This window comes from Dipodomys merriami, unplaced genomic scaffold (assembly GCF_024711535.1).
Source record: "Dipodomys merriami isolate MVZ:Mamm:240054 unplaced genomic scaffold, mDipMer1.0.p SCAF_335, whole genome shotgun sequence".
NCBI classification, from domain to species: Eukaryota; Metazoa; Chordata; class Mammalia; order Rodentia; family Heteromyidae; genus Dipodomys; species Dipodomys merriami.
The window spans coordinates 592,809-618,061 of NW_027204882.1; the positions used below are offsets into that span (position 1 = coordinate 592,809).

Genomic DNA, 25,253 nt, shown 5'->3' on the forward strand with positions numbered 1-25,253 from the left:
TTCTGATATCAGATGAACCCTTTTGTTCTGTGTCTCTCTGTCTCTCTCTGTCTCTCTCTGTCTCTCTCTGTCTCTCTCTGTCTCTGTCTCTCTCTCTCTCTCTCTCTCTCTCTCTCTCTCTCTCTCTCTCTCTTGCTCTCACTGTCTCTTTCTTCAGACTATTCCCCTCAGCATGAATCTATACATTTATTTTCCAATACCTCCTTAGTTTTCAGTTAGCATCATACTTCAGTTCTACTCCCCAATTACAAGCACCCAACTCCTTCATTAACTCTATTTGGATGTGTTGTAATAACCTTAAACTGAGCTGCTATCTCTTGCAGTCATCCTATCCATCTGCTTCTCTTCTGTTGTCCCAAATCTCCGTTGCTCTTTGAGGATGCATGGAATTGTTCTTGATACATAACTCTGCCTCCAAATGTCTCACCAGTTGTTATGATTTTCTGCATGTTTTTCATCCACTAATATAACCACATAGAGTATAATCCCTTACCCAGAAAATCTGCCTTCCTAAATTATCCTCTCTGCCCATGCTTATTGTCTTTTAAGCCGTACTTTAGTGAAAATAGTATTTGAAAATCCAGATTACATTTCTAAGTGTTCTCAGTAGCTGTCCTGTGAGATTAAAAAGTATTATTAGTAGCTCAAACTATACTGTCCTCCATAACCTGGTTAGTCCTAACCTGGGTCTTTTTTCTCCCTCACTCCTGTATTCCTGTTGAAACAGATTGTTTCTGTTCTTCAGCTGCATCATTTTCCTTTTCTCATAGACTCACATTCAGCATTAGGGTGTCTGGGTGCAGTCATTATGCTATGGCTTGACAACAATGCTGTTGTCGGTGAGTATGAGGAAAAATAACAGCATTGTACCTACTGGGTCCAAAATTGCTCATTGGAGGTTCACCAAGGTTCATATTTCAACCACCAATGTAAGTGCTGGTGACTTCTCCATCAGCCTAGTTCCTTGATAAAGGTGACATATTATACCTCCTGGATTCCTACACTCACTGCCTACACTGTCATACACACTCTTAAATAACTCAACTGATAAATTATTTTACTTGCTATGAAACATACTAATTTTATGCTATATAGTCACAACTACTTTCACCTCTGAAGCTCTCAACTTTTACAAGCTAAAAATAATCTGTTTTTATAGCTATCAGCATGATTAAAGATAGCAATTATGGTAAACTATATCTCCAAGAGAAGCCTTTTTTTCCTGAGTATTTTAAAAATACAAAAATAGACTACTTTAATTAAATACTTGCATTTGAATCATAATTACTAGTAACATTATCACAATGGTACAATTAATAGAGGTCTTTTTATCATTTGTTGCATATATAATCGTGTAAAATATTTCTAATATAACTGCACATCTAAGTATGAAAGCTCATAAGAGATAGAATCTCACTCTCTGTCTTCAGAGTATGGTTATATTACTAATTGGTTTTATTTGTCACCTTCTCAACCTATTAGTAAGTGTAGATTTTAAAGATTGGTTAAAATATATGGTATAGGTTTTTCCGCTGAAATTCTATGGAGCATAAAATTTAGGTGTAAGTTGGTTAATAAAAATCAGTTTTATATAATTCACAAGCAGTATAATGAAAGACTATATACTAATATCTAAGAAATTGTTAAAATATTTCACTTATTCCATATACAATACTTTTAGCCATTTCTTCCCAACATACAATTTCATGGTTATTATAATGTATGTCTGTAAACCTCTGAACTATACTATAACTGGACACTTAAGGCAATCAGAGTTGCTTCCTCTATTTTTTTTTGGTCAGTTGTGGGACTTGAACTCAGGGTCTGGGTGCTGTCCCTGAGCCTCTTTGTGCTATGGCTCTACCACTTGAGCCATAGCACCACTTCTGGCTTTTGAGTGGTTAATTGGAAATAAGAGTCTCACAGGAACTTTTCTGCCCAGACTGGCTTCGAACCACAATCCTCAGATCTCAGCCTCCTGAGTAGCTAGGATGACAGGCGTGAGCTACTGGCACCCCACAATTGCTTCCTCTTTTTATGAAAAAAACTGACTTTTCCCACAGAAAGGCAAAGGATATTATACTGAAGCTTATTGATTTAGAAGCTATTGGATTAATTACCCAAATGAGAAAAGTAAGTGGAAACCACTGCATACCTCTTTCCTTATAGCCTATTCTTATAAACCCCATGGAGTTACTATCATTTGAATGTAGATTGAAGCTAAACTTCCTTAAAGTTCTGGAATTCAATGTTTACTGACTATTTTTACTTGTAACTATTAAATCAGAAAAATAATCACTGAAACATCATCATTCATGTATGTGTGACATTTTGGTCATATCTACCCTCCTTTCTACCCTCTCTTAACCTTCTCACTCTCTTCTTCCCCTTTGAGCCTCCCTTATTCTTCCTAAAAATCTTTCTTTGTTTCTTCATATGAGAGAAAACAAGCAATGCTTGTCTTTCTGTGTCTGGTTTTATTTTATTTAACATGATCTCCTCCAGTTCCATGACATAATTCCATTCTTTTTTCTAGCTGGCTATCATTTGTGCCTCTAGTTTCTCAATTTAATCAATAATTTGAGAAATTTACCAGCCTTATTTCTGTCAAACAAAGCAAAGAGAAGGCAGCGTGGTGGTATCCAGCTATAATCCCAGAACTCTGGAGGCAGAGGCTGAGCAGAAGGACTGTGAGTCAGAAGCCAGCCTGCACTATGTGCATAGTGAAATTCTAACTCAATTTCTTAAGTAAAATATTAAAATAAAAGAGAAAAATCTGAAAGTGTTCAATGATGCAACATAGGCTATGGTCATGGATTTAAAAGATCTGTAGCTCTCCTCTACCAAAATTTCTACCTTTTGTTTTCACTCCACAATAGAGAATTTTTTTGCATTATGTTGATGATTATAAATGAAAAATTCTCCTTAAGGAAACCAGGAAAGCCAAGAACCAAACATTTGTAGATGAGTCCACTGGTACTACTAATACACCGACCTCATTTACTTTTTCTAAAGAGTGTTCTCAATGAGAGAACATGATACAATTTGAATAGAGTACTGAAACCACCCTCATTCTAATTTACATAATGGTATTGTTTTAAACCATCCTAAAAAGTCACCACAAACACACCGCCAGCAAGATTGTTTGGTGCCGATATTATATGCCCAGCCTCACCATGAACATTTTGATTACAGGTACAGCATATGCTTGACACACCACCGAACACCAGCTGGGTCCCGCTTCCTCCGGGAAGTTCCAGCTGGCTTACAGGAAGCCATCCGTCCAGAGCGAAGATTTCCTTTGGGCCACCAGCGAGTCAGAAAAGTGAGGGTCTCTCATGGTTCACTAGATCTCTGTGGTCGCCCGCCAGATACATGTTTTGAGTCAGGGGTGTAAGTGGGCACAGTGTGACATTTCCCCAGCGGCTTGTTCTTTTGGTGTCCTCTAAAGTGACTTGTTCCCTTAGGACACAATTTGCAGCCTTCTTCTCCTCGCTTGACTTTACCATTGTTTTAGATGATAAAATCTTCCGTTTTGCACAACTACCAGGAGTTCACAGCTGCCTCTTTTGACCTAAGGTAATTTAAACGTATTTCTTTCTTTGCCTTCTCAAAAAAAAAAAAAAGTGGCTTAATGGGACTTTGAATTTTTTCCTATCACAAAAATTCGTAAGGTTTTTGTCAAAAGAGATTTGAAATACCACATGAAATGATGTACTCACATCCCTCACCACCACCTCCAAATACCTGAATTACATAAATAAAACATTACATAAGAAGTACTTTGCTACAATTTATGGGAGGTAAATTTAACAAGATCTGGCTCACTGTAAGAAAATTCAACTTATCTTTCTCTGATCCTTTTATTCTATACAGGGAGAGAAATTTATGTCAGTTAAAAAAATCTATTACTGCTTCTCATAACTGAATCCATTATTTTTCCCCATGCTCCATCAGGGTAAAAACAAGAATAATAGATTGCTTTGACAGAACCTTGAACATAAATGTCCCCAAGAATCCGACACAGTAAGTTAAATGAGTTTCAGGTGGTATTAAAACAAGAAAGGAATAACCTTCTTTTTATATTTCAAAACCAGATCCTATTTAAAAATTTATTTTCACTACTTACCACAGAAAGACAAATTATTGAGTGGTTGAATTTGCACAATAAAATGAGAATGTTTCGGTTCATTTCTACCTATGCCCAAGCGGAACTGAACCCAAAGAAATGAACTCAGGGAAAGGAGCTATTTTCTGTTAAGTTTTGCTAATTTTTAACTAACCTACTCCTTGAGTACATTAGACAATATAACTTAAATAAATAAATGAAGTTATCTTTTAAGTCATCGAGTGATTGAAAATATTAATATTGACCATACTTTACAGATATTCTTGCTTCTATAAGTGGTTTTATAATTATTAGCTCCACAAACCCATTGTAGTATCAGGTCTTCAGCAAAGTTTCTGTATGTACTCACCTACCAGCCTAATATATAAGGGGGTGTGGGATGATAGACACACAGACAGATATATCTGCACATAGATTAATTCTAATAATTAGTTTATCTCAGATGATTTTCTCATGGACATCTCTCCAGCAATTAATCTCTAATTTTATTCAGCTAAATTAACACACCAATTAATCTCCAGGGAAGACAATCACATTCCCATGTTCAATGTCAGACCTTCTTCTAAGCCACTCAACATCCATATGAAATGTGTTATTAGTCCAGAGTGGACATGTGACCCACACAGAAAAAGAATCATGGAGATTAAGAGTGAAATTTCCATCTAGCTTTAGCAAAGTGAGAAGATAATAAAGAGCCCTAGTTGCTGCTGGCACTCTGGTATAAACATTGAGAATAAGGATTATATGAGGTTTGGGGTAACATTATTGAGGGTTAATGGTATTAAACCTGGCACCTTCCTTACCTCTTGCCCCTGAGTTTTAAAAAGTTTACAAATTGGTTTCTTGCTTATTCATAGACATATTCTTCTCAAAGAAAAATAAGGGAATACACTCAAAACAATATGTTTTCTCATGGCTTGTTCATTCTAATTGCTATGAATCACATCTTTGAACATACATTTGACTTTGAAACTAACGTGGAGAAGTCTTGTTATTCTTCTAATGCAGCAGAGAATTTGATATACCCATTGCTTAAGAAGGCAGTAACATTGTTACGAAGGTTAACACAAATTTAAGATAGCTAAAAAAGTTCATCTAGGAGTCAAGTTTATATTTATAACCTAGTTCAGACATTATCCCTAGCCTCTAGATCTGAAAAGAGCTTGACTTGCCTTGTGATCTATTTAAAAGTGGCTTAGGTACCAATTTTAAAAATGACTTAGAAGGCTGTAGCAATACTACTCTTACCTTGTTTTGCTTAATGACTTTAATACCTACTTCTTACACCTTGTGGGCTATTGGGTGTCTGTCACATATTTCTGTACATAATAACTCAACAGCTTTGCAACCTGATTCTTAACATTAAGAGATTAAAACTAATACAGATGATTCTCAAATGACACATACTGAGGTATAGAAAAATTCCATCATTTCCTTCTAAAAAACGAGAACGATTTTAATTCTTTTTCTCAACAGCTGCTTCATTTTTTTATGCATAAGAAAAATATGTGCAATTACTTCAAGTACAATCAAGTCATTTAACATGGCTTTCCCATCATTGTAGTTACAGGATATTTTAAAAGAGAGGGGAAAAAATCTCAAAGCACAGGTCCTGCTGTGCAGCAATGCAATCAAATTCCTTCATAATAACAGCTTGATGGGATTCAGCAATCTGAGGAATAATGAATAACCACTCTAATCAGTAAACAGGAAAATGCTACAACAGTCACCACGTAAAAATTGACTATCATCTGTTGATTCTCTTGATCGGCATTTCAAACAATAAATAGAAATGTAAGGATCTTTTAAGAAGAAAAATAACCTCATTAAGTGTGTTAGATTTTGCCAGGCAGTTTGAGAAAATGATAAACCACCTTCTACTGCTCTGTAGTGTTTCCCAGTCAATAAAATATACATATAATCTTTTGTGAAATACATGGCCAAATTTGTCCTTTTACCCACACATGTCAAGATAAATGGGTATTGTGATTGGCTGATAACATTGTGTCTCTGGACTGATTATTTGATTTTTTTTGCTTCCATCAATGTTCATCTTATGAAGTTATTTGTATCAGAATATGAAGAGTCTGTTTCAAAATAGTCCTCAAGTTTCCAATGCAGTGTCTCAAAGGTAGGTCTTTCTTTAGGCTCTGAATTCCAGCACTCCAACATGATACTATAGAATTGCTGTGGACAACTCGCTGGTTGTGGGAGTCTGTAGTTGTGACCCAACATCTGGATTACTTGAGCACCTGTCATACCTGAAAACAATATAGAATGGAACGAACAAAAACAAGCAAAAGATTAGTCTTCAGTTCATAAGCACCAATACACTAGATTGCAAAGCAAATCAATTTCCTGGGCAAGATGATGGGAATCTACCTTCCAATTCCCAGTTTGCAGAGATTAAATCCTGCAGCAAGTTGTGTCTGTCTACAAGAGCTCAATTCAAGAGCAAAGGAGAAGGAAGCAATAAGCCACCTCATTAATGTAAATTATCATCATCAAATTTTATCCCTCAAGCCCTCACAGGCACCGAGTCTGGTCAGCTTCATCACTCTGCCCTCTAAGTCTAGGAAAAACAGCTCAAGGCACACCTAAGGAAGTGACCTACAGCAGAAAGGCTCACTTCGGAATTCATTACTCACCACTATAAGGCATTTTGCCATAAGTAATGATTTCATAAAGCAGGATTCCAAATGACCACACATCAGACTTAATGCTGAATTTATTAGTACGAATGGCTTCAGGGGCAGTCCACTTCACTGGCAGCTTGATTTCATGTTTAGATTCATAGATGTCTTCATTATCTACCTGTTAATGCATTAAAGAGTCGATCCAAGTTAAAGTATTGCTGGGGATTTTTGTTGTTGTTGTTTGTTTGTTTGTTTTGCTTCCCTCACTCATTTAAAGTTTCATGTTAAATTTTAGAGGGAAAAATATCCAAAATGATCTTAGATCAATTGATGATTATAGTAGCTAATTCTGAGTCACACAGGTAAGGTTGAAAAATGTAGGAATTGCATTAATAAAATATTATTTGACAGCCTACTATTATTTGATCAGCCCTGGAAGGACTATTCTATTATATTGGGAGATCTCATATAAGATGCTTTACAAATGATGCTTAGAAATTTAGTAAAAGAAAAGGAAGCGAAGTCTGGGGTTATTTTAATTTACTGGTGATATTGAAGAGCCAGTGGCTTTGATAATTACAAAATAACCACTTGCTAATGCTGAAAAAATAGAATTCAAATGATTCAAACTAATAGATCAACTCACTAGGGTTTTAATTAGCTTACCAAAAGGAAAGTTGATGAGTATGTGAGGATCAAAAGGGAATCTTTTATTTGTTGTACTTCATGTCCCATATCCATATTTTAGAGGTATAATATGAAGATTTAAAAGTAAATCCAGAGATAAATACCTAATATTATGCTTCTATGTTAGTATATTTTGGACTCATGTCACCAAGTAGGTTAAGGAAGGGGAATTTAAAAGTTGGTGGCTGTAGCCAGCACCCTGGCTCATGTCTGAAATTCCAGCTACTCAGGATACAAAGAACAGAAGGATCATGGTTCCAAGTCAACCTAGGTCTAAAGTTAGTAAGACCCTCAATTCAACAAGAAAGCTGGGCTCTCTCATTCCAGCTATATAGAAGACATAAGTGGGAGGATCACAGGCCAGGCAAAAATAAAATGAAACAAAAAGAAACAAAGCATAACAAAAAAAGTAGGAGCCTTCCTAAAAATAGCTAAAATAAAAATGTTCTGGATGAATGGCTAAAATCTTAGCCCAACCTAACAAGAATAGGGTCCTGAGTTCAAACCAGAGGATTCCACCCTCCAGACTTGTAGAATTCTGGCAACATGTAGATTAGTTGGGCATAGAGTAAGCAACAATAGATTCTGTAATCATATAAAGTATGTTGCTTTTGTAAAAGAAATTCAGGAAGAAATACTGGTAGTAAATGAAAAGGCAGACCATAAATTCAAGGACACAATTACACATTTACAACTCAAGTAGATCATTATTTTCTGTGTTTTTCTTCCCTATGTTGAAGAAATTGGAACAGACAGATAGACTATAAGTCTTGGGCTATTTGAAGTGTTCTGTGAACTAGGGACTTGGAAAAATGGTGTTTTGAAGAATAACACAGGGTAGTGTTCTTAGAGGCTGAATGTAAACCTAGTACAAAATGAATTAAAACAAAATCAAATCTACCTTAAAAACTCTTGCAAGTCCAAAATCTGCTACTTTGTAGATATTATGTTCACCAACGAGGACATTTCTGGCAGCAAGATCTCTGTGGATATAGTTCTGAGACTCCAAATAAGCCATCCCTGAAGCAACCTGGGCCGCCATGTCTACCTGTTGAGGCAAATGGATTTTTGTCCCAGCATCATCTAAGCAATAAGAGAAAACAAAAGAGAATGACATTGGAAAATATTTAGACTACTGGATGAATTCTGGGACTTTTGATGAATGATATGTGGTACTGATCTGAGAAAGGAGAAAAGATATCCTGAGATCAAAACACAACTACCATTATCTGAAAGAGCTAAGTTATTGCTATTTTTCAATATCACAAGTCACTGACTCATAGCCACTTAGCTGCTTCTAGATTGCTTTGATTTCTTTGAAACATGGTACAGTTTGCTTTATTCTTTGGATCCATCTTCTTGTTGACTGATCTAATAAAGACAGATTTTTCTTTAAATCTAGCTCACTAATAAAAATAAAGGATGTATCAGTCATTATAAAATGTGCATATTGCATTTGAACTAATAACCTTAGTAAATTTGTATTTGCTTGCTTGCTTTTCTTCTGGTCCTGGGGCTTAAACGCGGGGCCTGGACCATGTTCCTGAGCCTCTTTGTATTGCACTCTACCACTTGAGCCACAGCGCCACTTTTTACTTTTTCTGAGTACGTTATTGGAGATAATAGTCTCATAAATGTCCTTGCTCAAGCTGGCTTCAAACCACAGTCTTCAGATCTCAACCTCCTGAGTAGCTAGGATTACAGGCTTAAGCCACTGGCACACAGCTTATTTAATTGCTTTCTTAACCAGTTATTGTTAGAACAGCTTGTGCATCTTTTTAGGTATAGACATATCTTAAATAGGCATTTAATATACTGCTTGTTGTGTATAGCTAAGTATAGAAAATTTACATAGTAGGATCAGTTACATGATTAGTAAAAGAAGTCAATGCTGGGCTGAGAAGGTGGCTCAGTGGTGGAGTGCTTGCCTTGCATGCCTGAGGCCCTGGGTTCGATTCCTCAGCACCACCACATAAGCAGAAAAAAAAAAGCCAGAAGTGGCGCTGTGGCTCAAGTGGTAGAACGCTAACCTTGAGCTGAAGAGCTGAAGGACAGAGCCCAGGCCCAGAGTTCAGGCTCACGTCCGGACCGCCCCTGCCCCAAAAAAGAAGAAGTCAATGCTACTTTGTGGTGACTTTCTGAAATAACATCAGTTATTCCTGGGTTTTATTAATCTGCCATATTATTAGTAGTATCTTCTTAATTTATGAAGAATTTTTTAAAGTTTCACATAAATTTCAAATATTATATCTTTTTCTAAATAAACCAAATATTATTGCAAGGCCCATTGAACTTGTCATGAAGTTTAGACATAAGCTCTGACTTGAGAGAAAGCAATTATAAAGGAATTAAGAATTGTGATTTGAAGATGGAATGTCAGACTTAATATTAAGTCCAAGGTTTTCTCCCCCACCCCCTCTGTTTATGCTAGACCTGAGATTGAAATCAGGACCCAGGCAATGAATCTGAGCCACAGCTCTACCTCTGATTTTTTTTTTTTTTTTTTTTTTTTGGTGATTAACAGGAGCTAAGAGTCTCTTATGGACTCTCCCTCTCAGGCTAGCTTCAAAAGGTGATTCTCAGATCTTTGCCTCCTGAGTAGCTAGGATTGTACAGGCATGAGCCACTGGTGCCAGGCTCTTTGTTTGTTTGTGACCTTAGATAATATCCTTAATATATTTCTTTCTCAGTTGGTCCTCATCTGTACATTGACAATACTAGCCTATAGAATTAGCCGTTAAAATGAAAATCAAGCCACTTAAAATAATATCTGGTGCCTAGAAGTTTCAATAGATTATAGCTGTTAATTTTGTCATTGTTCCTAAGCAAGATGAAATCATTCAAGTCTTGTTAAGCTAGGGATCCATATAAATTATCTCTGTGGAAGTGGCTAAAAAAAATCAAGTGTATTGTCCACATCTTATATGAGTGTATATAACTATAGAAATAAATTTCTATAGATAAACAACTATAGATATAGATATAAATTTATGAGCAGGAGTTAAAACATAAAAAGTAGAGTTTACTCCCAGAAGTTACAGATTCATGAGAAATAGATTCATGAGGAAAATAGAACTGTAAGAAAACTGAGGAGATCAGAAGTAGTGCTGTGGCTCAAGCAGTAGAGTGTTCACCTCGAGTTGAAGAGCTCAAGGACAGTGCTCAAGCCCAGAGTTCAAGCCCCAGGACCAACAGCAACAACAACAAAAAAGAAAACTGAGGAGAGTCAGCTAGAATCATTAGAAGAATCTACTGTAATGAGTCAATGGCTTCAAGGAAGAGAAAATTGTTATAGTTGTCAAATTTCATCTATCAATTCAGAAAGACAGGACTATAAGGCAACTGATGAATATAATGTAAGAGGAATCATTGGTGGCTATGGTGGCAAGAGTCATTTTACTAAACATAGTGTAGAAGATGTTGAGAGCTGAATACAAGTCTAGAGAAGAGGGAAAATTCCAAAACCTTTATCAAAAAGAGAAGAGAATAAAATCTGGTACAAATAAAAGTAATGCTGAAGGAAAATAATTCCCAGAAAATGCAGCACCAGTGAGGAGCTGTGATTGGTACAGAATGCAAAGGTCATGTTCTTTTTTTTTTCCCCGTGAAAGGGCCTGAACTCTGGGTCTGGGCACTGTCCCTTAGCTCTCCAGTTCAAGGCCAGCACTCTACCACTTGAGCAACAGTGCCACTTTCCGGCTTTTTCTGCTTATGTGGTGCTAAGGAATCAAACCCAGGGCCTCATGCACACAAGGCAAGCACTCTACCATTGAGCTACCTTCCCAGCCCAAATCCTTTTTTTTTTTTTTTGTCAGTCGTGGGGCTTGAACTCTGGGCCTGGGCGCTGTCCCTCAGCTCTTCAGCTCAAGGCTAGTGCTTTACCACTTCAGCCATAGCACCACTTCTGGTCATGTTCTAATTCTTGATTTTGGCACTGGCTGCACAGTACTGTACTTATTTGCTTTATAACTGCATTTTAAACTCTACTACATGATTTATGCCCATTCTACATACATGCTATCTTTCCCAGTATGGAATAAAACAAAACAGAGCTGAGAGAAATTTTAAAAAGGAAAGCCTTAAATACAGAGTGTGCTGTTGCGTATGTGCATATATTATTTGGAAGGCAAGCAACATATTCAAATAGGCTGTGAGGTGAATCTAACCAAGTGCTCACAATCCTGTTGTCTGTGTGTGTGTGTGTGTGTGTGTGTGTGTGTGTGTGTGTGTGTGTGTGTGTGTGTGTGTGTGTGTGTGTGTGTGTGGTAAAGCATTTTAAAGCATTTGCCTTGTATATGCAAGGTCTGCAGGGGCAATTTACCACTGACCTGAATCCCTAGCCCATGATTTTGGGGAACATACCTCTGTAGCTCAGTCTGGCTTAAACTTTATATATACAAGTTTAGAGTTATGAGAAGAGAATATTGTAATGAGTTTCCAGATTCCTGACCATAGCAACCATTATATTTATAAATATAATTTATAAATAACTATAACTATATTATGCATAAACTTATATACAGCTTATGAATATATATATATAATGTATATATATGTACAGCCCAGATTGGTCTTAAACTCAAGATCCTCCTTCTCCACTTCCCAAGTGTTGGAATTATAGGCAGGATCCACCATTCCCATCTTCCTTTTGTCTTTTAAATCCTTTTGCCCTGGAAACACACAGAAAACTACATTTCCCAACTCTCTCTGCAGTTAAGTTGGACCCTGTCATGAATTCTGATCAATACAATATATACAGAAACTAACAACTAAATATGTTACTTCCATGTCCAATGCTTAAGATTTCCTACATCTCTGTGGCTAGAGCTAGAATTTCACATTAGTAATGCTTCATGATGAAGCTTAAATCCCAATATCAAACAGGAAACAACCTAAAAGAAAAGTTTAGCCCACATAAAAAATAATGTTTTTTGTGTGCTAATTTACTAAGACTTACCAATTGTATGTCATGGCATAGCAATTTCTTTTGATACAAAATTTTCTCAATAAGAAAAGAAATGTATGGGAATTAAGGCAAGTTGGTTACTAAACAGAAGCTTCCAAATGTTCTCATAAATGCCTCTCCCCAGACACTCATAATCCTCCTAAACCTCCTTCTGCAAGGCTGGGTTGGGCCATTTGACAAATAAATACGGCAGAAATGATGAGATCTTAGAGTGATCACGTCTAAGATTAAATTCTGAAAAACTGTGGTAACTCTGATGCTCTCCACTCTCTTTCATTTTATTGCTTGCTCACTTGCAAGTTGCCATGTTTCTACTTCCCAATGTAGCAAGAACCATAGGCCTTCTCCAGAAAAGGATGGACCTCCTCAATCCAATAGCCCAGGGTGAATCGGTTCCTGCCAGCAATCATATACGTGAGTTTGGAAGTGGACCAACCCCCTTAGCCTTCATAACTGGAGCACATGCCAATATCTTGCCCACAGTCTCATGAGATTCTAGACTATACAGCATGTCTCTGGATTCCTGACCATAGTAACCATGAGATAATAAATGCCAGATATTTTGAAGCAATAGGCAACTAATGCAATTGATGTTAGGAAAATAGCATCAGTGCTATCTATGAGGTTAAAAGCATGAACTATGGAGCCCAACTTCCATCTTAAATAAGTTGCTGATGCTCTCTATACCTCAGGGCCTTCAACTATAAAGTAGTTAACAATTCTTAACTCTTAACGTAGTCAGAAAAATTCACAAGTTAATATTTATAAAGGACTTAGAAAAATGCCTGCTGTGTCAGTAGCCATGTAACCATGTAACATGGTTTTCAAAAAAAATCTATATGTTCCTCTCTCACCACTGTCCCATACAATTGATTTCTGTTAAATTACTAAATTTGATACTGAGAATAAGTGTTTGAAGTATTGTTTACTCTTGTCTCTATTTCATAGGATTCCCTATTTCTCTTAAGAGTAGGCAATAGGTTGTACAGTTAAGATTCAAATCCATGTATATTTGAAGCTGAAATTTTATGTTCCCAAAACTCTTTTATTTCCCCTCCCTAAATTTACCCCACATATAACCAGTAAGTACTCAGAAGTCAGAAGACAACCACTGTTATTTAGATGGAGTCAGCTGAAGGGTATCTCAATAGAAATACCATACTTGTCTACTTCAGTCGGTCTAAATCAACTGTTCTGAAGAATGAGGAACACCCTGCTGAGACTTGATTTATGAAAATAGAAAACGTTTTATGTTCTTTAAGGAATACTTTAATGCATACATATGGTAGATGTTCTATAAGTATTTATTGAGGAAAAATCTAACCACATGAAAGAGGATATAGATATTTATCCTTTCTAAATTTCAGTTTGAAATACCTGTCATCAATTATCCTCAGTGTTAAAGTTTTCTGTTGTTGTCGTTTGGGGGCGATCTCTCCGATTTCAGAGAACAATATTACAAAGGGAAACTCAGCTAAGCTTAGAGGTTACAAAAATTGTTTTATAAAAATATGTGTTATTTCAAATACCAAATACAACATATAATCCTATTACAGTAGATAATAAAAGGTTTTTACTGGCAGGCAGCATACTGGAGGAAATTGTGTATTATACACGTGCTATTGTGAACAGGGCAGTAGCTTTAAAAGTACAAAACAACCTCAGAAGATACATGTAACACAACCATCATATATCCCAGTATAAATGTTCACAAACCTGTGACACTTTGTATCTGCACCAAAATAATGAGTAAAACAAAAATACTCAACTTTCAATGATAAAAATTGTCTTCCAATTTAATGATGTGTAAACTAATGGGCTACTTAAGTATGACAGATTCATGTCAAGATCATTTGATTAAATTTACACCTTTTGATTGAAAGGGGATAGTATACAGTAAGTATATATTCATTAACCTTTCTGGTTGCTAGGTATTATTACAAATGAAGGCCTTAGTTACCTTGTCAAGGTAACTAAACCCAGAAAATGAAATAGTTCAGAATCAGCCCCTGATAAAACCACTCAAAAAAAACATACAAATGCTCAATGCCAGAAAAATTTTCAGGCTACTAAATGGGATCTCTTCTAGCTGATACCAAGAGTCTCAAACTAACTTGTCTCCAAATCCCAATCTTATGAGGTCTGGTATGGTCTCAACTACTCAGTCCATCAACACATATCTAATGCACTCATTCCATATGCCAGACACTGCTCTACTACGTTGACACTTTCTGCCTTCTGTAGAATTGTATTTAGAAGATATTAAAAATAAGCTAAATAAGTAAGTCATGTAATATAAAAAATTGACTATCCAGGAGAAATAGTTTTCAAATTTGACAGGTGATCAGTGAAGAACTCACCAAGGTGGAAGTGTCAAAGACTTTCAGGAAATGAGAAGTCAGCATGTGGATAAACAGCATGGGGGAATAAAACAAGCAAAAACAACAAAAAAACAAAAGCACAGACCTCAAGGCAGAAGAGTGACTGGAGGGTAAAAGGAATAGGAAAGAAGGTACCAAGTAACAAGAGGAATGTTGTAGGAGATAAGGCCAAAAACTAATACAGAGCCCAGACAAGACTTTCTGAGTTAAACAGATATAAGAACCAATGAGCTATGAACTGTGTGTTCTTTTGAAGAGACACAATCCTCGCTGCTCTCACTAAGTTTCTTATGTCCCCATCACCTGATTATGAGCTAAGCAAAAGATAGCTCATTACTATCCCCATTAAAGTGCTATTAAATTTGAACATGTTCTATTTAATATTGCTCCTTGTTACCTGGGTTGTTATAATACAACTTGTATATAAAATAGTTTCCCCAAAGAAATAAAAGAAGAACCAGTGAGAGTCTTTGAAGCTTCAACCTGAGAAGGGGCAAGCTGATCTGTATTTTAATTATATTTCTCTATTATGCTTTTTTTAAAAATGACCAAAAAGGAGGAAGAGAATTAATGGTATTCACTAGACATTACATTGGAAATGAACTTTACAATTTGGAGGAAGGAAGTTGGGGGGGGAGAGAAAATGAGGGAGGAGGTAACACTGTTCAAAAAGAAATGTATGCATTATCTTACCTATGTAACTGTGACCCCTGTACATAAACCTTACAGCAAAAAAAAAAGACAGACTAATAAAGATGCTATTATCAAACCTAATATAGCCAGTGATGGCTAGAACCCGGGTAGAACATTGAGAAAGGTAACTAATTAAAATAGCAAAAATAATAAACACTGGATATGTTTGAAAGGAAATCAATAAAAGGTATGTTTGGTTAGATATGGGATATAGATGTAGAAATGACACAAAGGTCATTGACATCGTCGAAGAAAGAAATACTGGGAAAGTAGCAGATCACTAGGAAAATCAGATGATCAGTTCTTGGCATATCCTTGTGAGTTGTGTGGTAGAAATTAGAGATGTATGAAAATATTTTTTCTTCTCTTCAGTAGGACTTCAAATGATCATACTTTCTTAACCCACTTGATTGCATTTACCCAAACAAAAAAGACACAGCAATGACCTAGATCACTTCTAGTCAGAAGCTTCCAGAGTCAAGGTGAAACCAGTCCCATCCTCTTCTTCTCAAAGGTGATCAATAAAATGTAGCCACCAGGCAACCAATTTTACACATGGAAAATGAGGACAAAACACTTGTCAAGTGGAGTCCCTAGTGTCTGGAGGCTACTGCCATAGCTACATCTTCCAAACTGACTCAGCATCCAAGTGAAGATTGTGGTTCTATCTATCAGCAGCAGAGTATATTATTCAGAAGCAAGGAATAAAACTGGGGCCTCCTTAATACATTTAAGTAATGACACTGGCTGAAGTGAACAGGAGAACAGAATACGCTTGGAAAGATTCCTGGAGAGTTCAAAATTAGTAGGAGAAAAACAAAGGAGGGGTTAAAATGCTTGACAAGAAATGTACTCATTACCTTACTCATGTAACTGTAAGCCCTCTGTACAGCATCTTTATAATAAAGTAATTTTTAAAAGAAGTATGCACAAATTGAGAACTGATCCGAAAAGGAAGATTGAAAGCCAGATAAAACAAGTAAGCTAATTGCTTCTGTCTGAAAACTGCAAGTTGATCATGTATTTAATGTCCATATTATATGTGAGCTTTACAAAACACATTGTTAGATATGATACCCTGTCACTCTTGTACTTTGGGGAATAAGACAAAAGCAGTCCATAGCTGAAGGTAGTCTTTCTGTGGCAGGTGACATATTCTCAAATGTATTGAATGTATTAAATGTATTGAATTAAAAAAGAGATCTAAGTATATTTTGGTTTTTTATGATCTAAGTATATTTTGGTTTTTATGGCATTTAATAGACCACATTATATTTGCTGTTGTTATTTTGTGTTGTAGTTTAGAACTACCAGCTTCACAAGTTGCCCTAAAATCCTCTTTCCATTTTCCTCACCTTCTCATCTATTCAGTCAACATTAAAAAAAAATTAGAAAAAAGTCTGTCTTTGAATATGAATTTTCCCTAAGAGCTTGATGCTTAGTATTTTATTTATTAAATTACTCATTTTAATAATCATCAATGTTTCACAATGCCCTTAAGTTTTCTTTGACTGCAGGAAGTAGATTGAGGGAAAGCAATAGTATGTTTCTGCTTTGTAGTCTGAAAATATAATGTTGCCTAGCTGTTACTGTATTATAAACATCAACAAGTATAATATTAGCAAATACAAAGAAAAAACTCCAGGATACTTTTCTCCCTGTATGACCCCAAATAGTCTATGTTCCCAAATTTTGAACAATACAATATATCGGGCCATGATGAATAATGTCTGATTCATATAGAAAAACAGAGCATCATGCAGAGCATCTATTCACCAGTTTCCCATATTACATTTTAATACTTGGGTCCACTGTGAACAATTTGCTCTTCTACTACAGAAACATTTCTCCTCTCCTTTAATACACTGTATAAATACTATTAACTATTAGTTGAGCTACTCAATGTCACAGCGTTGACCCTTGCAGATAGATACACAGTGAATATCCTTTGGGTTAGAGAAGGTTTGCTAAATTGACATTTATAAGACAAGCTAAACTAGATTCCTTTTTCCCCTTGTCTTAAGTCTTTCACTTACTCTGGAGGTATTCCTGCAGACTTCCATGTCTCATCAACTCGGTAATAATATAAATTGGATCTTCTAAAGTGCAAACAGCATAAAGCTGGATAAGCTTTGGATGTCTTAGGCTCTTCATTATCTGCGCCTCCCTCAGGAAGTCATTTGGATCCATTGAACCTGAAACAAGAAAAGGAGGAAATCATTTTATGTTATTGACCCATTCCTATTCTTACAGCAGCCTGGTGGGAATCACCAGAGATTGCCTCCTGCCTCTCAGTAATGTAAGAGCATCAGTGTCACAAATCTTCCAAGTTATCAAAGAAGAGAATCAGTTCAGCCAGGGCAACCTAATTACCAGATGTGTTGTTGTATCAGGAGGTATGCAGTTTATATGTGATGACCTGTAGGTGAAGAGCGCTTGATCTGGGTCCCCTATGAAAAATGAAGAGAACAAGAGAGACTGACAGTCTAATTGATAGAACAAGGTGGACATCTTCAGAACACAAAGAGAAGAGAATCTATTAACATGAACACTGAAGTATGTTGAATGTTTAATTACTCAACTCAGAGCTCTTTGTTTCAGGGAGAAACTGATGGCTGCCCTACCCTTGGGTCCCTACTTATAGGAATAGCTGGAAGTAACAACTTTAAAAAGTGGCATTCTATCGAATTTATGTCCTTCCTCTTATAGGTACATGGACCACAGGCTAAGCAGAAAACATTCAAGGACATATGCAAAGGGTACAGCTTCTTTTCACCAGCTTTATAGATTTAAAGTGAAATTGATATTTAACATTTTCTCCTTTATTATCTGCTTCCATTATCAAATCCCTAAAAGTTTGACCAAGCAATAAAGGAGATGATATTTCGGGCTATTTTCAGGATCCATCTATAGTTAAATTGTACTTAAAAGGTCCAACTCTGACTCACTGGGACAACATGCCAAGTCATTAACATCCAATAAAATCTAAAAGGAAGGATACCTGGAGTTTACATTTCTTTAGTAATTTTCAAATCTTTTGTGTCTTGTAGAATATGAGGATTCCGAAGCATTATTAGAACTGATGGAATACTGTCATGTCTCACCTTAGTATTCACTAGGGATACTCTATCGTCCATGAATGCTTAGAAGCCATTTCCTCCATCATGGTTTCCCATAATGAAGATATTACAACCAATATTTGAACCCAGGCATAAATACACTGTATGAATCCAAGGCAGCATCATGACCTATCTATTAACATGAAGCTAAGAAGAGTTACATGTGATAATCCTTCGAGAGTCTCAAAGATCAGCATGCAGGTCCAACAGACTTTGGATTATTAAGAAACCTCAACTCTGCTGCTAGCTCCCTGTGTGATCTTAAGCAAGTGATCCAACCTCTCTGAGCTTCAGTGGTTAATTATCCTGTTCACACTGTAAAGTATTTATCAGGATAATAGCAATACCAGGAACAAGTAGTCAATGATGGCTGATCCTTATTTTTACTATTATACACTTGCATGCTCTTGAGAAATCCAAACAAACCAATTGATAATCGTTTTACACTGATTGAAGAGAAGACAGGACAAGGCCTTAAAATATATTTCCTATTCTTCCATCACATTATTTTTGAACTCCCTCAATTCCAACTCTACCACTGGTTTACTCCACATAATCAAATAGGACAAAATTTAGAGTCATAATAGAAAACTGTAGCTGGAAATAAAGGAGGCTCCTACACCAAAACAAATCACTTAGTTCTTGGTCAAATAGTTGTTAAGCTAGTGGTATGACTAGCCTGTGGTCAAATATGGATACTTTATTATCCAACACTCAAATTTTTAAAAATAATAATCTGATTTATGGAGCTTCCAAGGATAGCACCAATTGCAAGCATCATTCAATTTCTGCATGACAAGGCAACCATTCCCAAGCAGAATATGTGTAAGAGCTGAAATTAGGCTTCTCTGCTGGTAATGTTATTAGAGCACTGCCCAGTGGCCACAATGATTACAGCCCACCAGCTACAGTACAAGGGAGACCCAACCTCAACTCAGCTAGCAGCACAACATTAAATATTAATTTTTGCCTGTCAAAGCTTCTGTGAGAGTTGATTTCAAGCTCATCTTTATTGCGTGGCAGTCAGCTAGGCAATAAATAGCTGCTAAAATTGATAAATGGCCCCAGTGAAGTGAAGACATTTAACCAATCACCAAAACTGTTTGCTGCTATTACACTGTAAATCAATAATAATTATTCCTGTTGCAAAGAAAACAATCATGGCTTTTGCTTAGTATAATAAATGCGATTTTTTGTTGTTCTCTTTTGACCTCCAGAAGGCTGCCTTAGGAAGCAATGTTAGGAAAGATATCTTGCTGCTTGGTTTGTTTGTTTGTTTTTGGTTATTTTGCGGGGGAAAGAATGATTTGGTTAGACAGTTTCATATTTCAACAAGATCAGGATTTAAAAGACTATCTACTTGGTGGTTGAAAAAAGTCTCAGGTGCTGGAGTAGATTGTCTTTAGCTGATGTACTCAGATGACAACTGGTCATATAAAAGTGCCTCAAATTAGTTTACCGGGCGGATAAGAATGCTGGAACCAAACTACTACTGTACTTGTAAATCTGTTCCTCACTGGGTGCATCCATCCAATGCACTTAGAAGCTAACATTTCCTAAGAACTCACTGCATACACTTTATGCACATTAACTCAATGTGTCCTCATAAAACTCTACAGATCAGAAATGATTATAATACCTACTTCCAGGTAAGGAGGTTCAGAAAGGTCAATCAATTGTCCAAATGTTACAGAGAACTGAATCAAGTTTGAACTCAGGTTCATCTTACCCCAGTCTTCATGTTCTTAACTATTATAATCCTAAGAACCCAACATTTTCAATTCCTGCTATTCTGAGCATCTCCTTGCTTTTTCATAATAGACTATGACAAAATGAACTCTTAGTAACCCTCTGAGTTACTTGGTTAGCTCCAAATTACTAAGAAGTTTTTCCCCAAAGAACTTATCATTTGAAAATTTTATAAGAAAGTGTCACTTCCATGGGATGTATGATACTATAGTAGTGATGGATGTGTGTTCAATTTCCAGCATTGCCATTTATTGACTTAATAATAATAACAATAATTATTATATATCTTATTGGTGACTATTATAAACCACAAGTTATGCAAAGCATTTCTACTAATGACCTAATTTAGTTTTCATACAACCTTTCAAGGCTAGCCTTATTGTTATCTCTATTTTTCCAAATGTAGATAAAACTGAGGAAAAGAGTAGTTCAAATTTTTGATCAAGAACAGTTGAGTAGCAAGCCATAGCAAAGTTACTCAATCTCTCTAGATTCTTTCAGCCCATCTTTAAAATGGAAAGACTAATTGATTCTCTGGCTGGATAATATTGATCTTACACTGTTTGCCTTCCAGGGAAGAGGAAATGAAGATGAAAATAAAAATAGTTCCTAGATTTTCAAAATTGAACTTAGTTTTAGATGGACCAAGCAGTGTTTAATACAGTTAATCTGTGGATAGTACCCATGTTCAATCTGTTTTCTTTTTAACATTTTAGTCAATTTTTTATCTAAAGTTAGGAACAAAGGGGAAGAAGAACATTAAAAGATTGAATCCTAACTTTAAAGAAGAAATGCACTGGTAAAAGCTCAGTTGGGCTGTTTTAAGCTTAGCTGATTCAGGGAGCTGGTTTTGTTTCAAGGCTGTCGGTGGGCCAGGGTAGAAAGAATGATGACAGCATTGGATCACTGATCACCCTGGCTGTCCTCTTAGACACTTATCGTAGCAAGTTGTGCTCATAACAATCAGCATATGCCATTTCAACTTTGATATTCTCCTACCTGGTTTTAACGTTTTGACGGCAACTGGAGTGGTATTGTTCCACAGGCCTTCCCACACTTCTCCGAACTGGCCGGATCCCAGTCGCTTCAGGAGCTGTACAGAATTGCGGTCTATCTCCCACTGGTCTGCCGTTTTATAGGACAAATCAAAAGGAGTTGGGACCTGTATCTGTTTCCCAGAATAAGGAAAATACGGTAGACGTGATGCTTTTTGTGGAAAATAATCATCTGGGTACATTTTAAGAGAAAAATGGTCGCTTTGAAAAGAACAATAAAATAAATGACATTCTAATTACTTTAAAGTGGAAAACCATTGTGGGAGGCTGCACTCCTAACTCTTTTCACTGATCCTGTCCCCAAGCCTACAGCCCCAAGTCTGTCTATCTCATCCATCAGCACCCATCAGGTTCACACAGCATGACACAGCCTGACACAGGTCTCTGCCAATTTGCCTACTAAACCCTCCCATGTCAAAACTTATTCAGCATTCCAACTCACTTGCAGGTCCTCCCCACACCCGGCAGTTAAATCATTGATTTTTAGGTATCATATTTTGCAGAATAAAATTATATTGTTTCAAAATTACTATTTACTTGTTCACTCTCTTCTTTACTCTTTTAGTTAATTTTTTTTTTGGTGGGTCATGGGGCTTGAACTCAGCTTGGGTGCTGTCCCTGTGCTCTTCAGCTCAAGGCTAGCCCTCTACCTCTTGAGCCACAGCTCCACTTCTGGTTTTCTAGTGGTTTATTGGAGATAAGAGTCTCACAAACTTTTCTGCCTGGGCTGGCTTTGAACTGTGATCCTCAGATCTCAGCCTCCTAAATAGTTAGGATTACAGGCGTGAGCCATCGGTGCCCGGCTTCTTTTAGTTAATTTTTAAAAGTTCTAATCATCAGCTGGGGATCATTCAATAAACAAAACTGGCACACAGCTCTGCCTTCCTAAAGTTCAGTCAAGTTTAGCATGCACTGTACTGTCTCTTTTGAAACTGACATTGTGTAACAAATACTCCACTATCTCAAAGGAAAGAGAATTCAAAGACAATCCAACATAGCTTGAGAGCATTTCACCTTTAAGCATGGTCTACCCAGCCTGACACACAGGCCATCACTTTGATTGCTGTAGTAGTTTACAAATTCATTCAGTGTGGAGAAAGTTTGTCTTCGGGTAAGGAAAAAGCCCCCTTCATCCAGTCTTCTGATTCTGTAGTGTTTCACAACTCCTTCATCTAAAACTGAAACCCAAAGTAAGTCTGGTTAGTAAGCTTCTTGTCATAACCAAGCATCATGCAGTCATTTCATTCAATGTATACTCTTTAAATACTGAGCAATGTAATCATATGAGGGAGAACAATGAAAGGGGTGACATTGATCAAGATACATTGTCCTCATGGCCTGACTCTGGGATTGAAAGCACTCTATGCAACTATATCATGAAAATAATTTTAGGAAAAACACACACATTTCTTTGTATTGTGATGGTTTTTCTATGTAGAATTAAATTGACACAAAATACTCTATTTTTCAAGTTCTTAGAAAATGCTCAAGCAAATTTATAATGGATACACTTAACAGTAGAAAAAGACTGATCCAACTACTTAATTTTCTTTGAAAAAAAAAAGGATTAACAAAAGAAGAAAAAAGAACTGGGGATCACACTGAAGGAAACAGAAGGTAAAAATGAAGGAGTGTGCTTGGCACTGAAATCATCCCATGCTTCGAAGCCATATAATATGTATATAATACTTCACTAAAACAAGCTATAGAAATGGACTCTGGTGATCTAACTTTACCAGTTTCAGAAATCATAGTGTCCAAAAGGCAACATCATAAAGGTATTAAGAAACAGTTCAACTCTTTCCAGTAACGCTACCCTTGGAATTTGATGATGCTGAGCCTGAAATAAAATGTATCCTTAGTGCTACCTTACCATATTATAAGGAATTCCACAGGTTTCTCATTACACTGTCCCTCAATTCAAGAAGATAACAACATATCCCAGCACAGTTCAATAAAAGACTTTCCACAGGGTCTACATGATGTGGTGTGCATGTACAACTTCTCTGATTAGTCCTAGGATAAATTTGACTTACTGTGTATATGTTGTTACATCTGCCTGCCACCAACCACTGTCTCTTCCATTGTTAACAGCATTCCAATTTTCTCAGAGAATCTTTGCTCCTGTAAGAGCTTGTGTTGTAGAGAGACCTCATCCCTGCCCTGAGCTAAGGAAGGTCCATGAACACTTCTAGGACTCATGTTAGGGAGCTCCAGAAAGACAAAAATAATGTTGCTGTTGCTGGTCTCATTGCTTTGTGTTTCTACTGAAGACTTTGGAGTTATCAGGAAAATTCTTTCCTACAGCAGAGAGGCAAGCTTACCAGAAGCAAAACATCTTGATAAAAAAAAAAGTAGTCTTCATTTGGAAAGCAAAACTTAGCCTCTAGAGTTGGCAACCTGTCTTTTCAGCAACAAGGGTTGGGTACTTTTTGTTTAAATTAGTTTAAATCAGATGTCCTGCACAAGCCTTCAAAATATTGACTGACACAATTCATGCTTACTGATCAACGTATTGGCCAGCATGGATCACAAATACAGCTATCCTGAGGTCCCTCAAAAACAGCTAAGCTAAATCAATGTTCTCATGAAAAGAGAGAAAACAGAGTCAAATATTTCTCACTTCGAACTCAGTAGTATACCCAAATATGCCAGTGGCTAGACAAGATTTTCTATAAAACCAATCAGCACACACCAGCCTAGCTAGAGTGAAAAATTAAGAGGATACCAAGTGTTGACAAGGAAGTGGAATGATTTCTCATACATAGTTGATAGAGGTGTTATTCTTATAATTACTTCATAAAATTGTTTATTGTATACTAAAAATTAACATTGTCATACTTATAGTAATCCATTCCTAAACATGACATCAGTAAAAATGCATTGCATAGTCACTCAAGTGTATGTGTATGAGTCATTCTAGTGGCAATATTTTTAAAACCTATGTCTGGAAACAATCCAAATGCCTACCAGCTGATGTAATAGAGTTAATTAATAAATAGTTGCATATTTGTCTGGCAGAATGCAATATAGATTTGTAATTAAACATCTATAACAACACCTAAAGTGAATCCATACACGTATGGCTTCAGTGTGAAACTGTTTTAAAACAAGCACAACCATTGACATATGAAGTCAGTGAGAAAGGGTTTCAGTAGTATTTTATGTTATGACTGAGTATGGGTTACATGGATGTGTTTAGTCTGTGAATATTCATTAAACATTTGTGAATTGTACAGCTTTCTAACATGTCTCATGCACTGAAAGAATACTAAAAATATGATTATCTGCTCTTGTTTGTGTTCAAACCCCCAAGCTGCTATGTAGTGGAACCAAAAGTTACAGCAAATACTACCTGATTTCTACCTTGGATATAAAAAAATTCTCAGTATTTATAGAACAACATCTTTAAGGAAATAAATTTTCTCATAGGTGATGAGAATCCTGGTTACAAAATGCCTTCCTAAATCACTGCCAGAGTTCACTTGTGATATAGTGATATTTATCGGGTGTCATAAAAATATAGGAAATATTAAAAGTAAAAAGTAGAGAATTACAATGCTAACTTTGATGGTATCTTTCCCTTACCAACATAAGTAAAAAAAAAAAAAAAAGAAAATGATGCAACCAATATAGCAGATCAGCACCACTAATAAGTAATCACATGCTTTTCATTATTTCTAGTAATATTGAATTTGTACTTAAAGCAGATTACACTCCATCATCCTTAGCTAAAAGTGCCACATAAGTTTTTCTGCTCACTTTTAGAGATCAGACAATCATAGTTCACTTAAAATTACAGACTCCAAATTCAAACTAAGAATGCTCAGTCCAAGAG

The 25,253-nt window shown here is 36.3% G+C and overlaps 1 protein-coding gene across 1 annotated transcript in view; it reads right to left on the reverse strand.

Annotated features, from left to right (window-relative positions):
- Positions 1-4,434: 4,434 nt before the first annotated feature.
- The window catches only part of Frk (fyn related Src family tyrosine kinase), an 87,595-nt gene continuing 66,776 nt past the window's right edge, over positions 4,435-25,253 (reverse strand). The window contains exons 3-8 of the mRNA XM_069986952.1: positions 22,430-22,593; positions 21,360-21,528; positions 17,529-17,687; positions 8,354-8,535; positions 6,778-6,943; positions 4,435-6,390 (exon numbers count right to left, since the gene is read on the reverse strand). Coding sequence (XP_069843053.1) covers positions 6,179-6,390; positions 6,778-6,943; positions 8,354-8,535; positions 17,529-17,687; positions 21,360-21,528; positions 22,430-22,593 — 1,052 coding nt within the window. The 3' untranslated portion in view covers positions 4,435-6,178. The remainder of the gene's footprint in view (positions 6,391-6,777; positions 6,944-8,353; positions 8,536-17,528; positions 17,688-21,359; positions 21,529-22,429; positions 22,594-25,253) is intronic.